This window comes from Drosophila mojavensis, unplaced genomic scaffold, assembly GCF_018153725.1.
Source record: "Drosophila mojavensis isolate 15081-1352.22 unplaced genomic scaffold, ASM1815372v1 contig_80, whole genome shotgun sequence".
NCBI classification, from domain to species: domain Eukaryota; kingdom Metazoa; phylum Arthropoda; class Insecta; order Diptera; family Drosophilidae; genus Drosophila; species Drosophila mojavensis.
In genome coordinates this window covers 3172616-3191128 of record NW_025318906.1, presented here as the reverse complement: position 1 = coordinate 3191128, position 18513 = coordinate 3172616, and the positions used below count along the sequence as shown (strand labels likewise).

The following is an 18513-nucleotide window of genomic DNA, read 5'->3' as shown; positions in this document are numbered from 1 at the left end:
TAAAGAGTTGTGGAACTTGATTGTTGTTCTTACACTTGTTATTATTATTATTGTTGTTGTAGTTATTGTTATTGTTGTTGGCCCGTTTCGAGTGACACTTGCGCAATTTCGACAGGTGCTAAGAAAGCACAAGACAACACTTTACACAAAAGCACTGAAAGAAAACAAAGACAACAGCAGCAGCAGCAGCAGCAGCAGCAGCAGCAATGGCAGCGGAAAACCCGAAAAAACATCAACGAAAATCCTGCCTGCCAAGGCAGTTGCGAAAGAAAAGCGTAAAAGCGGAAAAGGGAAAAAGTTCGTTGAACAACAATTACAATGAGAGCTTGCGGCTTGCCCAAGCGGACATTGTTCCAGCTGTCGCATTGTTCCTCCAGCAGCAGCAGCAGCAGCAGCAGCAAAAAGAATACAATAACAACAACAATAAGAATGACGATGATAATAATAATAATAATAGTAACAAGCGTGTCGCACAATGACAGATTTGTCAAGCGCTTTTTCTTAACGCCGCTCAGACGCAACACGTGCGGCTATAAATCGCAACGGAAATAGTTGCTGTTACAGCGGCAACATCTACCAACAGCAGCAGCAACAGAAACAACTGACAGCAATACAAATTTTTTGCAAATTAGTTGCACTCTAGTATTATTTGGTGCATAACAACAACAACAACAACAAATACAACAACAACGAGATTAAGGGCAACAACAAAATGTCGCGAGTCGCAGCTGCATGACAAATTAGCAACATAATAAAGTGCTTCACTCTCGGGCATTATAAGAAAAATATGCAGGATTTATTTTTGCGCAATTTCTGTTAACATAAAAGATGAGGCAAAAGAAGAGAGACTCGACTCTTAGATACCCTACAAATAAATCTAATAAAAATAAATAATTTCTTTTAAATATATACAATATTTGTAGACTATGACAGCGAGCAATTTTGAAGCCGTTGCTGTTGCTTTAGTTCAGTAGATACCCTATAAGTAGATCTTCAATCTTTCAAGTCCTTCCATATACTGCACACACATCTTTTGTTCAAATATATTGTATATATAGGGATTTTCTACTTTCATCATCCCACATATTCTACTTATGGCTTTGCACAGCCTTTCTTATCTTTATATAGGGTATACAATTGGATAACTTTCCAGACAGATAAAGCTGAAAAAAAAACTCCTGGGGCTTATGATTATGCTAATCAGATGTGTTTGCTCTCTTAACCTATAAATTTTAACTTTTACTTGCAAGATTCCCTCCCTGTTGAATATATTTATAGACTTTCAATACTCTCTCTCTCTCTATATCTCTATCTCTCTCTCTATATCCATCTCTCTCTCTTTCTTAATCTCTCTCTATCTCTCTCTGTTTCTATCTCTATCTCTCCATATCTCTCTCTATATCTCTATATTTCTATCTCGCTCGCCCTATCTCTCCATCTCTCTCTCTCTCTTTCTTAATCAGTCTCCATCTCTCACTCTCTCCTCTATCGCTCTCTCTCTCTCACTCTTCCTTTATCTCTCTCTCTCTTTATTTTTCTCTTTCTCACTCTCTTTCAGTATCAATATGTATAGCTGCCCTTAAAAGTCCTCTCATTAGCCTTCTGACCCAAAAGTTTAGTCAGAAGTCTGTTATACCTGCTTGACTTTTTTACAGGGTATTCTTATGAATAGCTCCCCAGTCTTGTTTCATTGACTGCATTTAGCTAAATATATTTATTATCATTATTTATTCGCTCATTAAGTTCACTTTGACAAACTCACTCATCTCGCTCACTGTTCTACCCTATTGCCATGCTTACAGGGTATCATTATGCAAAAGCACCAAGCATGTGTGCAGATTTCGAAATCCAGCTCCATTTCTGTTGCTCTTGCTCTGCTTGCCTAGGCAGACTCAATTGCTGCGCATTGACATCACATGTGGCTGTGTGTGTGTGACTGTGACTGTGAGTAGGTGTGGGTGTGTGGGAGCGTGAGTGTATTGTGCGTTACACACACACACACACACGCACAGCCAGTTTGCGGCAGTCCGCAGTCGTTAGTTGTGAGTCGATTTGCTTTTTTCTAGTGCGCGCGTTTTTGTTGCGTATTTTGTTGTTGTTGTTGCATTCAAGTTGGCTACAGTTGGCTGCCTGGCAATTGTTTTGGCCCAAAAGTATGCTACTTGTTTGTGATTTCACAAAAGCACATGACCACCCACACACACACACACACACACACACACACACATATACATGTATATGTTGGCTGCAAAAACCGCATAAAGCTCAAAAAACAGCAACGACTACGACAACGACATGCAAGTGAACAGTTGTCGACGTTGGAAGTTGCCAACGCAACCGCAATACAGCAGCAACAACAGCAACTACAGCAACAGCAATAGCAACAACAACAACATTATTAACAACAACAACAAGAAAGTCGTGTATCCAAAAGTTTGACAAAGTTGCAGGCAGTCAGTTTATGCCCACACACGCCCACCAACAAACGCCCCTAAACACATACACATATACACTCACTCTCTCTCTCTCTCCCTCATGCACACACACCAAGCCATACAGATTTCATTATAAGCATCGTTTATATATATTCTTGTTAAATATTAATTAAAATATCTGCATTTGTTGTTTTTACAACATATCTGTTTTTGCACAGCTGTAAATTGTGTGCGTAGTAGCACTTGTACTCTATTCGGTGTAAAAAAGCCAAACTAGAACATTGTTGAAGATAGTTAATGCCATGGGTATTTCTTATGGCGTTTTACCTAATGAGAAATAGAAAAGAAATGGGGCACAGACTATGGATATATATGCTTTAGTAGTATTTTGAGTGAATTAACTGGGTTAGAAAATCATTTAAAATTGTTACATTACACAACACTGGTAGTTTTAAGTCTTGAATACTTTCTTTACCTAAAGAAAATTCTTAAGATTACTAACTTATGCCCTAATCATAGCCTGCATTAGTCTAAGTGGTCTAGTCAAGTCAGATATCTCAATATCAGACCTCATCTTGTTCATATAAATATATTTATATATAGCCTTAGGTCTATTCTAGGTAAAGTAGCTTTTTCTGTAGCTAAATAACTGAGATTTTTTACTTACTCTTTTATAGTTCCAGCTGTAGAAAATATCTGCAATACTTATGCTAAGCTTTTCCTTCAATATAATATATATGTTGCTCAACACTGGTAATTATTTTAATACGAATGCATTTTAATGATATTTTGTTCTCACTATAGTATACTAAAATATTCATATTCCATTCTTTTATTCCTTGAGAAGATTGAAATTCTAACTTACTATATAGTACTTATTGCTTTTAAGGCGACTTCATACATATTAAGTATTGGAGTAGCACGATTATGTGTTAACGCATATATGATTTAGTTTCTTTCATTTCTTAAATGAGCCTTTGTGTGTGTGCGGTTTCCTTCTTTTTACAACACTGGAATGGGTAAATTTTTCTTTAACGTTTTTATCTATGCTTTCGTTTTTTTTCTCGATCGCAATGACTTCTATGCGTATAAACAATTTGGATGGATTTAGACTGCCTTTAGTTACGCCTCCTTTCTTGTCACTATAGAAATTTTCTAACACTGGTCACTTTATAATAAATATTGCTTTATATACACTAAACTTTTTCATTTATATTTCATCTATCGTAAGAACATACATGTATATGCTTCGCCTTTGCTATCTCTGCGTATGTGTGTATCTGTTTTTCCGTCACATGTTTTATTGGACAGCATTGCACAACACTGTCAGGCAATGAAAATGAAAATAAAAGAGAGTAAAAACTTCCGGTCTAGGTTACAAGCTCTGGACTTGAACCACAAGCAGCTGGGCAGCTACAAAGCTGTTGAATCAATTTGAAATACTAGCAAATACAATTATTTTATATTTTGTATATTTTATTTATTCATTTATTTATATATATATTTATTTAGTATGTTTTTTATTAAGCTTACAGAATAGCATACATAACTTTTAGTTTTGCGTATTGTTTAAGTTTATTTTACTAAAATTACATTTTGTGTTGCGTTTCGTTTTGTTTTGTTTTGTTGCCAAAATATGATTGCATTTGCATTCGCATTTTGTAGCCAATTTGCTTAACTTTATTTTGTTGTTGTTGTTGTTTGCGGCACGTAGAAAATATAATAATGCAAATAAGATAAATGCAAGCCAAAGAGCACAAAAAAGAAAACAGAAATTAAAAATGATTTGCAAATATTTATATAAAAAATAAAATATGAATATATAGTTAAATATATATTTGAATAGCAAAGTAAATCTTTTTTCGGTATATGTTCTGCAGGTATTTTTTAAGTATTTTTCTTCCTTGTTTTTAAGTATTATTTTGCTGCACATCAATCTCGTATCGTTTGAGTTGGGGCCGGACGCGGGATTAAGGCACAGCAATTCGCATTAATCATAAAATTAGCTTAATTGAATGCAAATTGAATTTACCATTAAATTTGCTTTGACGCCTCTATTCAAGCTGGAGGAGAGGGGCTTTAACAACGTTTTATTTTGATTTTTTATTATCTGTATTTTGGTTTACTTAAGGCTGGCTGGGGGTAGGGGGGAATTCGTTATATATTTGATTTGTTCATGGCAGCAGACGTGGATTGAAGCGACCCATGAAGAGTATCATTCCCGTTGGATTGTGGCGCACAAAGTAGAGGAAGGGCTTGTCGAAGCGCAGTCTGGGCGCATCGGGCACGCGCGCCTGACGCGGACGCAGCGGTAGAGGCAGCTCCAAGTACTTGGGATCCAGTAAGTCATCGTAGAAGCCACGACCCAATGCCGACTCCTGCACCAATGAACCAAAGTCTACGATCGCCTCAGACGAATCGTAGGCATCGTCGTCTGTTGCATCCACATCCTTGTTGCGTTTGCGTAGAGGCGGTGCTGGGTACATTTCTACGTGATGATGATCGGAGATCTTCTCCTCGCCGCAAGTGCTGAACGTATTGATCTGTATCATGTCGGAGAGGAAGATGTCGCGATTACCGTTTCCGGTCAGGCCGCGCAAGTCAGCAAAGTCCGATTTGAAGAGTCCCTTCAGGCCCATCTTCTGCAGTCCCAGCGAGGCATTGACAAACGAGCGATGCGAGAAGCGTGGCAGTTGCACCTCCATGCCGGGCCGATCCATTAGCGAAGTCATCAGGCTGCTCCACGCATTATCCTGACCAAAGGCCAGCTCCACCAGATTGCGCTCCAGGCGATCCAAATTATCCGTGGGCGCCACCGAACTCTGATGTCCCGGCATCACGTAGATGGTGCTCACCGTATCCTGAATGCGTCCGAAGGCAACGACAGTGGCATCCAGCTTGGGTTCGTAGCCAGCCGTAAAGCCGGAGCGGTAGAGCACGGCGGGTATGGGCACCAGTCGGCGTTGACGCACCGTCGGATGCACCTGGAAGAACATCTCACCGTCCCGATCCGTTGTCGATGCCTTGGAGCAGTCTGTCTGGAAGAGATTGGCTGAAACTGTGGCCAACGGGCCATTTACCCAAACACTGTTCGTGCGCAAGTACTCCAAAACCTTGCCCATGGTGTGACGTTTCACCAGCAGATTCGTGCGACGCCTGACAATATCGTTGACCACATGGAAGTTGACCTCTTCCACATGTCCGCCGTACAGCTGCTGTGTCTTCTCCTTGAAGAAGGGCAGGATTTTGCCATTCGCGCGATCGCTGAAGATTTCGCGCACAAACGCCGCAGTTGCAATTTCTTGCTCCATGGACCTCTCCACCGACTGGGTGATGTTACGGAAAATCAAATGCGGATTAAAGGTGACCATATCGTCGAGTTTCAGTATCTCATTCATTTCGCCCGAGGTGCTGCCGCGCGCGCCCAGGAAGACCATGGATAACATTGAAGTCAGCGCAAACGGCGAGATGACCAGACTTCTGGCTGAGCTTATCTTTTCCGAGGTGATGGACTTCCAGTAGCTAAACGCGAGCTCATTGCAAAGCCGTGCAAAGGACAAGACGTCCTCATCGAGACGGGAAGTGGAGGCCTCCAAGCCCTGGGAGCTCTGCGGACTCGGCTCGAGCTTAACTGGCGGACGCGTTGCCTGCGTGGATGCAGCCATTAAATTTGTCAGCGAGGCGGGTCGATGCATGGGTCGCTGCTGCGATGATGGCAGCAACTGTTGCTGCTGTGCCAGGCTGTTGCTGTTGGCATTGTAGGCGAGCAGTTTCGGCGGCTGTGGTTCCACTTGATTGTAGCCACCGAGCAGCGACGGCTGCACATAATACGAAACGGGCTTCAGTGTGTGCAGTCGCTTGGTGGTTGTCGTTGTGGGCGCTCGTGTGGTTGTCGTTGTGGTGCTTGTGGTGGTTGTTGTCGAACTGCTGCTGCTGCTGCTGCTGGGCAGGAGTATGGGCAGCTGATAATCGTTTTGATCTTCTTCGTCCTCCTCATCAGCTTGCTGATTTCCATAGCTAGCTAGAGGCAAGGTCACTTTGTAGTTCTGCTCCTGCTCGGAGTTCTGTTCCTCTTCCTGTTCCTGCTCCGTTTCCTTTTCCTTTTCCTGGGACAAAGCCAATGTAGCCTGGTAGCTCTGCTGTGGCTGTGTCTGCTCTGCCTTCTCTGTAGACAGCTCCTGCTCTGGTTTCGTTTGCTCCGACTGCTGTGGCTTCACCACGCTGGCCGTCGTCTCACCCAGCTTGACATAGGGATCCTCATCGTCCAGTTGATATTTTTGTGCACTCGTGGTATCCTCTTCGGTCAAAGTTGCTGTCAGCTCATCGGATATGTCCTCCAGTGCCTCCTCGTTCAGCTCCATGGTGCGCACAGTGCTTAGCTCTAGTTTTTCGGTGACCTGCTCCGAGCTGAGCGACATATCCGATTCAGATGAAACAACGGACATGTCACCCGGTATTTCCGTGACCAACTCAACGCTGGCCGTTGTCTGCTCCTGCTCCTGCTCGTTATCTTGATAGTGTTGCTCTTCAGATGCCTGGGCCGTATACTGTGGCTGCAGCTGTGCCGCATTAGTGACGCTATCCTCAACACTTTGCTTCAGCTGCTCCTCGTCCTCTTGCTGCTGCTCGTCCAGCTCCTCTTCTGTTTTGGCATCCTCTTCGCTTTTTTCAGCTTCCTTTTCGCTTGATGTTTGTTCTTGCGCTTGTGCGTCCTGGTAAACATTTGTTGACCCAGCCACCGTTGCTGCCAGCTTCTGCACCTCCTCCTGCTCCTGCTCCTGCTCCTGCTCGGCTGCTGGCACCTGCATTGTGGTTGCCGCCATTTGCTCAACGTTGGCTTCCGTTTGGACTTGCTGGTTGTAACCATTTGTCAACATCTCGGGCATCTGGTCTTCCTCGCTCTCGCGTTGCGGCGCATCTGGCTTCTCGTCGTGCAGATACTGCTCCACGCTGCTGCTGCTGCTGATGCTGCTGGCTGTTGTCGTCTCTTCAACTGAGTTGGTCTCCTTGCTCTCCTCCGACTGCAGCTGCTCGATGGTTGTCGCTTCGTAGCTATCAGCTGGCGCTATTGTTGTTGCTAGCTGTTGCTGGTACTGTGACTGCTGCTCCTGCTCCTCCTGCTCTTGCTCCTGCTGTTGCTTCAACTGTTCTAGCTTCAGTTGCTCTTGCTTTAATTGTTCCTCCTTCAGTTGTTCCTCCTTCAATCGCTGTTCTTCCTTCAGTTGTTCCTCCTTCAACCGTTGCTCCTCCTTCAACCGTTGCTCCTCCTTCAACCGCTGTTCCTCCTTCAACCGCTCTTCGTCCTTCAATCGCTGTTCCTCCTTCAACCGTTGCTCCTCCTTCAATCGCTGTTCCTCCTTCAATCTCTGTTCCTCCTTCAACCGTTGTTCCTCCTTCAATCGCAGTTCCTCCTTCAATCTCTGTTCCTCCTTCAGTTGTTCCTCTTTCAACCGTTGTTCCTCCTTCAGTTGTTCCTCCTTCAACCGCTGTTCCTCCTTCAATCTCTGTTCCTCTTTCAACCGCTGTTCCTCCTTCAACCGCTGTTGCTCCTTCAACCTCTGTTCCTCCTTCAACCTCTGTTCCTCCTTCAGCCGTTGCTCCTCCTTCAACCGCTGCTCCTCCTTCAACATTTCTTCCTTCTGCTGCTCTTCCAGCTTTGTCGCCTGCTCACTGACTTCCTGTTTGTCAGCAGCTTGGCTTGGCTTCAGCTGCTCCAGTCGCTCCAGCTCAAATATTTGCTGCTCATCATCTTCGTCCTGCTGCTGCTGTGCATAAATTTGCGACAAGGACAACACCGGCACCCTGTAGGTGCTGCTCTCCAGCTGCTCTGGTTCAGGTGCGGGCGTATTGATGTAATCAGCTTCCTGTTTGATGAGCTCCTCCTCCTTTTCCTCCTCGTTTCTGACTGGCATTATGGTTGTGATTTCCTGCATCTGCTCTTCCGTTGCGCTTGTTATCTTTTGCTCCACCACTGGATTCGGTTTCGGTTTTGGTCTCGTCTCTAGCTTGGGCGGCAAGAGGAAAGACGTATTCAACTGTGCAAAGCTGGTCAGACGATGCGAATTATCATCATCATCATCATTGACTGGCTTGTAGCTCTCGGGCTGAGTGATCTGCTGTATGACATCGGACATGAGGAACTGCAGCTCATCCTTGGTCTCATTCGAGTTCATGTAGACATCGGCGACTAGCGTATTGCTGCCATCCACCAGGGTGGATGCCACTGTGGCGGCTTGGGTCTGGAAATTGGACATCAGAATCTGATCGGTTGGCTGCAGCACCTGCAGATTCAGCTGATCCACCAGATTGGCTATCATGGGCGTCACCTCGGTGCTGTCTTCATCAACGGCATTGGTGGTGCTGGTGACACGCTCAGTAACGGGCAGACGTGGTGCTGCCTCAGTGGTTGCCTCATCATCATCGAACTGTTCATAGTAACCGTTCGTTGTGGGTTGCTCCGTCAATTCCGTGACCACAGCCTCGGGCACATCGGCATAGAGTGGCTCGAACTTAACCACATGATTGACTTCTTCAAATGGCCGAATTGTGGTTGCCTCTGCCTCGAGCTCGTCATCCGCTGCCATGGGCGTGGTTTGCAGGAACTGTGTGTAGCTGGGCAACTCGGTGGTCTCTGGCTCCTGCTGCGTGGGGTCTGTCTGCACCGTGGTCAGTGGCTGCAACTGTGGTGCGGCCTGATTGGTGGTGAAGTATTGTGGTCTAGCGGTTATGAGCACAATCGGCGTCTGTTCACCTTCCATGCTGCTCAGTGTGGTTTGCTTATTGCCAGTGGTTTCGGTGGATTCGTTTAGGTCCTCAGTGGTGCTGGTGTCCTCCTCATCCAACATGGTGGCCAAGGTGCTGCCGCCATAGTTGGCTGCCAATGGATTGGCTGACGGTATTATCGGCTTAGCTGTGGTGGTTGTGGTCGTGGTGGTTGTTGTTGTTGGCTTGCTAGTGGTGCTGGTTGTTGTTGTTGTTGTTGTTGTGGTGCTGCTAACGGGTATTTTCTTTTTGTTGGCCAAAGCTTCCATTTGCTCCTTGCTATCTGCGCTGTCGTATTTGACCGGTGGTGCATTGGCATCCTTTTGATCGCCCTCTAGCAGATCCTGCGTCAAGCTCTGCACGATTTGGTCCATGGATAGTATCTGATCCGGCGACAATTGTGGTGCGGGCGATGGTGTGGCACTCTGTTGCAGCTGCTGCTGCAGCAGGGCGAGCGAGGGCAATGGCAACGGCGTCTTCTTCAGCTGCGTCTTGTCCTCGTCCTGGGCAACGATTGTGGGCAAGTTTTCGGTGGCTTCGGCATCGTAGCTGGGCACGGGATAGACAGGCGCATGGGTGGTGCTGGTAGTGGGCGCTGCTGTTGTTGTTGTTGTGCTAGGTATGGCTGCGACTAGCGCATTGTGTACAGGTTTCATATGGATTTTCTGATGATGTTCCGCAGCTGGTGGTTTAGTGGTGGTGGTGGTGGTGGTGGTAGTGGTAGTGGTGGTTGTGGTGCTCGCATGTGCGGGCTTGCCATGTATCTTTTGATGATGCAAAGCGGGTCTTCTGGTGGTGCTTGGGGGTGCTGCCGTTGTGGTGCTTGGTGTGGTGCTGGTGGTTGTAGCCGCTGTGGTTGGCACAGGATCTATAGCATCCCCATGCGTTGTGCTCACCAACAATCCGGATGTTGGTTCTGGATCAGGAGCTCCGGATGAGGCCGTTGGTGGCGTCTCTGTGGTGGGGCTACTGGGCTTGGGTTTCTTGTGTGGCCGATGTGGGCGCGCTGGCTTATGTGTGCTGACCTCTTGGTGATGTGGTGCTGATGTGGCAGTTGCCTGTGCAGTGGCTGGTTGATGTGGTTTGGGCTTGGTGGTTGGTTTACGCTTGGGCTTGTTCGGCTTAGCGCCGCTGCTGGTGGTGCTGGAATGTCCAGGTGTGCGGGTGGGCTTGCGCTTCTTCTTCTTTTGTGTGGTGGATACTGGTGGTTGAGTGGTTGTTGTTGCTGCTGCTGATGCTGGTCTTTCAGGATTTGGTGCACTGGTGGTTGCGGTGGTGGGTGCAGAGGTGGGTGCGGCGGTGGAAGGAGCGGCAGTGGTGGGCGCTGGTGTGGTTGTCTTCTTCTTTATCTTTTGCTTGCCACCAGTGGAATGAGTGGTGCTGCTAGTGCTGCCATGACCACCATTGGGTTTCTTCACACGATGTGGTTGGGTGGGCTTGCGATGCACATTGGCTGGTTTCTTGGCCACCTGCTGGACCTTTTCAGTGGTGCTGTGCGGACTGCCTGACGAGGTGGGCGTGTGCACAATCTCCTGATTGTTGTAGAAAACTCGCCGTGTGGTTGTCTCCGGTTTGCGAGTGGTGCTGGGCAACTTCTGGTAGATGGGCTGCATGTGGGCGACATCGAAGTCGGGCATATTGGCAGCCGCCTGCTGGTACTGTTGAATGCCCGTGTAAACAGACTCGAGTGGATCCAGGTCCTCCTGCACCACCTGCGGTGTCATCTCAGTGGTGGTGCTGGGCTTGCGTCTGGTGCCTGGCTTGCGCTTCGATGGCTTCGGCTTCTTGGTCACACGCTTTGTGGTGGTTGTGGTGCGTGTTGAGGTCTCCACCAGCTCCGATTCGGGCGTCATAACAATTTGCTGTGGCTTCTGCTGCGGGAAGATGTCACCGCCCGTATTGCCAAAGATGGCGGGCAAGATGAGAGACCACGACGAGGAGACATCGGGCGTATCCAGCACGGGCAACACCTCCACCGAGCCGTTCTTCGACGAGCTGCTGGCCACCTGCTTGTTGAGCACATGCTGCACCTTGTCCACAATGTCCTGCATCTTCTTCTCCGGCTCGCTGCCCTGCTGCGGTGCCGCATGAATTATCGACGGACCTTCGCCATCGCCATTGGCCACAATGCTTTGGATTTCCTGCATGGTCATCAGGCGTTTAACCAGCTCGCCGTGCTCGTCGAACGTGTAGAACTCATAGCGATCGGGATTCAGCAGATCAATGGGGCTGGCCACCTGCAGCGATGGCTGCGGCTTGGGCACCTTCTGGCCCAGGGCATCCGTAAATTGCGGCTCATTGCCATCGAGTATGACGGCCACCGCGGGCACCGCTGCATCGCTGTGAATTAGAAAGCAAACGAAATTCATGTAGATATGCTGCAGCTGACAGAGATTGATGGCAAATGGATGCGATTAAGTTGAGCAAATTATTTTACAGCCACGTCATGGTGCATATTTTGCGGCGCATTCGTTGGCATTTTAATGGAAATTGAATGCACTGCAATCGCAGCGTGTGCAAGAAGAAGAAGAAGAAGGAGAAAAAAGTCACATAGTCACGCTCGATGGCCATGCACCGCCCCCTCCCCGCATGCATTTGCATTTGCCTTTGCCTTTGGCCTAGCTGGCAGTTAGTTAACATAGCTACACGCATTATACATATATATGGGTGTGTGTGTATGTGTGTGTGTGTGTGCATAGTTAGGGATTTCTACATGGCACATCATTAACATTTAAGCACGTGAATCGCGCGTGCTGCAAAATCATATGCAGCAGCAGCTGCTGCTGTTGCTGCTGTCTAACTGCATGTCATACAACTGTCTTGCCTGATTTAGCCATGCCTCTCTCTATATGTGTGTGTGTGTGCGTTTTGGCCATGATTATGCAGCAGACAGCTGAAAAATCAGAGTTTCATAATTTCGCAAAATCTTTTTACTTAAATCATTTTTAAGCATATAATTGAAAATTTATCTTATTTATTATATTATTTATTATACGAAAGCTCAGTTATTTTAACTGAAAGCGAACATTTTATGCAATATTCTATTATAAATTTTAATTTAATTGCCTTGGCAGGCTGACTGACTGGATTGACGCATAGCCATTAGAGTGGGCGTGCCACTGTTGGGGGTGCTCCAGAGCTCTACGTGTAAAAGTGTTGAAAACATTTGTTTGAAAACTTTGTTAGTCATGCGATGGTGAAATATATAAATGAAAAAATATTAACATAATATGTTGCAAGGTCCTTGAAATTAACCATTCATTAACTATCAAATAAACAGCCAAATATAAAAGGTTTAATAATTAAGTAAATTCATATATATATATATGAATTCTAAATTTCCATTTAAGAATATTTTTATATTAAAAAAAGAAAAAAAAATCTTTCTTTTTTTATTAATATTTTATTTATAGTGCTGCATTAATTGAAACTTAAAAAAAAAATTTTTTTTTATATATATTTTTTTTTTTAATTTTTAAAGTAATAATCAAAGTTTTTTCTTTTTATATTCCAATCTAATGATATTCATAGTTAGTAATGGCTGATGCATTCAATAAAATATTCGATTTCTATTATAATGGAACGCAAAGAGAGCATCTCACAGTCATCAGCATGTTTATAATAATTCCTTTGTGCAGGCATTGCAATGCCATTTGCATTGTGTCGGATATATTAATGTTGAAAAAATAGATTGTTTTTGGCATTTTACATAATTTATTTATTTGTTTATGGCAGCCTGATTAAAATAAGCTAGCATTAAAATTGACTTTCTATGTGCTTAATAAAATAGAAAAAAAAAAAAAAAAAGAGGAAAACAAAAATAATATCAGGTAATTAATGCAAATTTAGCAAATGAAAATGAAGTCTGAGAAAAATATGTATAAAAAACTTATACATAAAATATTTATGGAAAGTAAAATAAAGAAAAAAATTGTATGCATATGTATATTAAACAAATGTGATAGATGCCGGATAAAAATAAATATATAAATAAATTATAAATATATCAATATATTTATATGTAAAAACATAAAATTAAATTTTAAAAAATATATATATGAATCTTTATATGTTTTTATATATAAAAAAGGCAATTAATTATTAATTATTACTACAAAAGCATTAATTCAATTAACTATATTTATTCTATAATTTAAAAAAAAAGTTAACTTTTTTATTATAAAGAAACAATTTAAAAATTTGTTTGAATGTGTGCAACAAAAAACCAAATGATTCAAGAATAACAAGCTACATATATATGCATATACATATATACAGCTACACCTAGCAGCATCCAGGTTATGCCACATAAAAACGTAAGCGTCTCTTAATGATCATTACCATTAACATTAACATAAGCATTATGAGTCGCTCGCAGCGACAGCTGTTCGTTAACATTATCAAGCGCTAAGCGGGAACTGTTTACCATATGCCGCAAGCGAGAGCCGTGAATTTGTTAATACACAAACGGGGCAGAGACAAAGGCAAAGGCAAATGGCAAGGAAAAATATTAATTTTCATAAGCAGCCGGTCGAAGGGGTTGGCTGTCCAGTGGAGCAAGTGGAGCTACTGGGCAAAGGAAACCCCAATGAAAAGTGCTTGAGAGAAGCCAAACTGATTAGCATTGATTTGAACTTAATGAGCACTCAATTTGTGCCTAGCTTGTTGTTGTTTTTCCTTTTACAATTTCCATTTTCTTTAAAAATTTTCCTCTTCTTTTTTCCATTTTTTTCCTGTTACTTTGTTATTTTTAAATGCTGCGCCTTTAGGTATGCCACGTGTTTTATTGGCCTTGCGAGAATGGGCTTGAAATGGGTTTGGGGTCTGAAGGGGGCTGCGGGGGCTTGGGGCCCCTCAAGTGGCGCCTGTTGAGCAAATTAATTAAAATACTAAGGCATTTGGCTAGCTGACCACGCCCCGCTCCCCCTGCACGACTCCACGCATCCATACCTCCTAGCATCGCGCAACAACAAAAGGCAAATTCTATTTCAATTAGTGGCAAAAATTGCAAAAACGCTGCGCAAACAAAAGACTTTTGCCTAACAACCAGCGACACAGCAACAACAAATGCAAACAAAGGCCAAGCCGAGAATCTGGAGTGGTGCACGGGTGGTGCGCGGCCTCTACTCTAAAAAAAAAAAAAAGAAAACCAACAGCAGCAGCAGCGAATGCGCTCTAGTCGGGCGTGCCTGACTGGAAAATAGCCTCAGCCGAATACCTCGAGCGACATGCGGACAAACATTCACTCCTAATCAACTATTTCCCTTAGGTAAAGTGAGATCATGTTATGCGATGAGAGCTAGAATAGCAAGAGATTCAGCGCGTAAGTTGTGAAGGAAAAAAAGTTATCGATAAGAGTTACTTGTGAAATATAGTTGAAAAATATGGAAGAAATTATCGATCAGCGCGAATATATGAAACGGTAGTGTCTAAATATTATTATTATACTTTTATCATTGTACATACATGTATATACGTGGTATAACTGTTTTATGTCTGTAACACACGAGCAATATACAATTCGAAATGAATTCGCAACTTATCGATAATTAAGGTTAATACAAAAGTTACTGATCTGAATAAAGAATTTGCTTAGATCTACATAACATACCTAATGAACTATAATTCTGGGTATACTCAAGCTCAGATGCGGTGAAAATTCAGTACGATTGATATCGATATTTATCGATCTGATTAAAATGACAGAATTTGAATTCCATAAGGCCAAGTCGAAATTTAAGGATTTTTTATAGAGTACAAGGCACAGACCGTTGCAATGCATTATTAATCTTATTCCATAGCTATGCCTTAGCTCTTTGATGCTTCCTTCCCTTACCCGTTACATGCTTTCACACGTAATCAATATGCCCGAACTCATACATTTGCAATGGCTTTAGGGTATTAAAAACGCGCTCAGACTCTGTGCATGTCTGTGTGTGCATGTCTGTGTGTGAGTGTGCGTGTGGGTTTGTTTGTGTGTGTGCACTCACCTGGAACCGATGACTTTCTTTGAAGCCACCTCCGCTGTGGTCGAGCTGGCCGTGCTGACGGGTCGCGTCTCCTGCTTTGGCACAGACGCCTCGTATACAATGGCCGGCTGCATGGCTGGAGCATCATTCCTGTGGCTGGAAGTGCTCGATGTGGTCAGATAAGTGTAGATTGGCTGCTGTTGTGTGTTGGCATTGTTGTTGTTGTTGTTGTTGTTGTTGTTGTTGTTGCTGTTGCTGTTGTTGTTATAGGCAGCAGCCAGAGCTGCGCCTAATGCCAGGCAAAACAGCCCGAGCAGCTGTAAACGCATCGTATTCAATTCCTAGTTATAGCTCTAGGTACAGCTATCAGATGTCACTCTCTCTCGGATTTTCTCTCCCTCTATCTCCCGCTCTTTCGCTTCGCCTGTGTTGCTTTTGCTGTTGGGCTCTTTAAGGCTTTTAATTTTTTGTGTGATTCTTTCGGCTGTCGACAAATTCAGCTGAAAGTAGAAAAAACGTAGAGAAATTAATGCAAAATTAATGAAAATTCAAGCGAACAGCAAAATGTATTCATTTAAATATATATGTATAACTGTAGCTATGCTGGAAATTTACATAAAGTTGTTGGCGGTGCGGTAGGGCTGGGTGCGGTGGCTGGTGGCTGGCTTTTAGGCTGTCATAATCAGGTAGCACAGCCAATTGGCCAGGCGGAAGGCCCAGAGCTCAAAGCCCAAAGCCGCAGCACGCTAATGCGCCTGTAATTATGCTAATAATAACGGGCAACCACATGGGTGTGTGCCTGCATATGTGTGTTAGTGTATGTGTGTGTGTGTGTGCGTGTGTTGCACAGCTTAAAATGCCTTTAGAGGCAGCTGCAGCAACGTCTTGGCAGCTAAGCACGCTTTCAGCTACTACCTCAACTTCCAACACTCAACTCCTCCATCTATCTCTCCCTCTCTCTCTCCCTCTCCCTCTCTCTCCCGTTGCTCTATCTCAACTAAAGTGCATGGCAATTTAGTCATAAGATGCTGGCACATATGCATATGCGCATCCAACTATTTGCAACTTGATGCAGCAGCTGTTGCACCTGAGCTGCTGTTGCCACCCTTTAAGCTACTCTTTAATCATCCAAACATATTAGATAGACAGACAGGCAGACAGACAGGCAGGCAGACATATAGACAGACAGATAGATAGATAGACAGGCTGGCGGTGTGGCAGGCTTGTTATTTTATTATATGGCAGATTCTGGTAGCTTTTGTGTATTTAGCTTAGTTCAACTGTCAGAGCATATCATTAGCACAAATCTCCCAACTGACAGCAAAGTTTTTCACATGCCAAAACATAAATACTTTGTTGGCAAAAAGTATTTGTTGATGCCCTCTAATCAAAGGAAAAGCGGGCATATTCAATGTAAATAAAAAAGCATTTGCATTAAATTCGAGTCATTCTAAACAGAATTTGACTTTTTATAATGCCAATTTTTAGTTTAAAATGTCCAATAATCAATTTATCGATAATATTCCATACATATCGTTCACCAAATGAGCTCAACTATATATTTTTCCTGCCTTCGCATCAAATGAGTTTTTTTGGTTCTCACTTTCAATTATAATGGAATGTGGGATGATGAATTCTGTTATCGATAACATATCGTTAGTGTACATTTAGTACCATATTTTCAGGCTTTCGCAATAAAATTGGTTTTTGTAATTCTTAGTTGCAGTTAAATAGAAATGTGGGATGATAAATCATGTTATCGATAACAAATCGTTCATTTATTAGTAGCTGCTACATGCTCAACATATATTTTATTTTATTTTTTATTTTTGAAAATTAAATAAATTTTTATGGTGTAAAAAAACTCATGTATAAGTTAGAAATGTTATCGATTACTTTCGATAAATGTTACAAGCTAAAAAAAAGAAAGGATACAAGACTTCTTATTGGCTTGCTAGCTATATGCTTTAAAAATCGTATCTACGTTCAGAAGAAATGATTATTATCGATAAATATATGCATATGAATAATTTATCGATAACTATATAGCTATAGAAAATGTATTAGACTTGCTTTAATAATCTTTAATAAAGATTTTAAAGTCATATATGAGTTTTCTTCTTGTCTCAAATAATCGATAACCCAACCTGGCCTACCCCTAGTGGCAGACAACCCTTTTTTTGGGCATACAGGCGCAACGCATAGTCGTGTTTGTGCAAATGTTGTTTTTGCTAGAGCGAAAGTTTTTGGGGCTTTGTTTTTAGAGTTTTTGCCGCTAAGCTTTAGCATGTGTAGTGATAACAAAATGAATTGTCAATGGCGCGACAGGCGCAAAACAACAATATGTTAATAAGCGCCAAAATGCTACGACAACAACAGCAACAACAACAACAGCAGCAGCAACAGCGACAATAACAGCAGCAACAATGGCAATAATATGGCTAAAGAACGCGCTGACAACTTAAAGCCTTCGCTGTCAAAATGTTAACAGAAAGCCAGGACAAACACATGTGCGTGAATGTCTCTGTGTGTGTGAGTGTGTGTGTAATGAAACCGAAAACTTTTGCTAAAGCACGTACGCTCATATACGTATTTATATATGTATAAACATATATATAGATGGCATACTATAAGCAGCCAAACAATTTCTGTTCAATGCGAAAAAAATCGCGCATAAATATCGAGCAAGGCTATAAAAATATGTTGCTCACTCTCTCTGTCTCTCTCTCTCTTTGTGTGTGTGGCTAAACTGTGGGCAAATTAACATAAATTGTGCATAAAATATTGGAACATCCCATTTTAGTATTGTTGGACGAACGATTCAACACTTTGGGCAGCTGGTCGATGCGGTTGCTTTTACTTAAGGCTATCAACGCATTGGCACGCGCTGACACAGCGAAGGGACGGGTGGTGGGTGGAGGCCATGTCTATTGTGAGCTAGGCTGGACCATAGCTTGACAATTGATTTGTAACGGTAAATTACGTGAAATGTCAGCAAACGGCTGGTTAACAGCTCGCAGCGAGAGACTATAGAAGGCGAGACTGACATTGAAAATGTAAATGAAATGCAAAAGCCGAAAAATAGCTAAGAGTAGAGAGGGAGAGAGAGAGTGGGAGAGCGAGGTGGGGTAGTTGAGCTATCTGGGCAGCAGACTAAAGACTGAAATCTGTCTGTCCTTTCCTTTCCGACTGTCCAACTGCTTGGCATTGTCTGCATGACAATGACGCTGAGTGACATGACAAGTGGACGACAGAGTGAGAGAGAGAGAGAGAGAAAGAGAGAGAGCGAGGGACACAGAGAGCACCTCAACAGTAGCAAAACCAGAGCAAACACTAGAAGAAAATGC

The 18513-nt window shown here is 43.4% G+C and overlaps 1 protein-coding gene across 1 annotated transcript in view; it reads right to left on the bottom strand.

Moving 5' to 3' along the window:
* Window positions 1-4534: 4534 nt before the first annotated feature.
* LOC6578558 (serine-rich adhesin for platelets) overlaps window positions 4535-18513 on the bottom strand; it is a 50322-nt gene continuing 36343 nt past the window's right edge. Inside the window, exons 3-4 of the mRNA XM_032730314.2 lie at window positions 15188-15666; window positions 4535-11537 (exon numbers count right to left, since the gene is read on the bottom strand). Of these exons, the coding sequence (XP_032586205.1) occupies window positions 4610-11537; window positions 15188-15495 (7236 nt within the window). The 5' untranslated portion in view covers window positions 15496-15666 and the 3' untranslated portion in view covers window positions 4535-4609. The remainder of the gene's footprint in view (window positions 11538-15187; window positions 15667-18513) is intronic.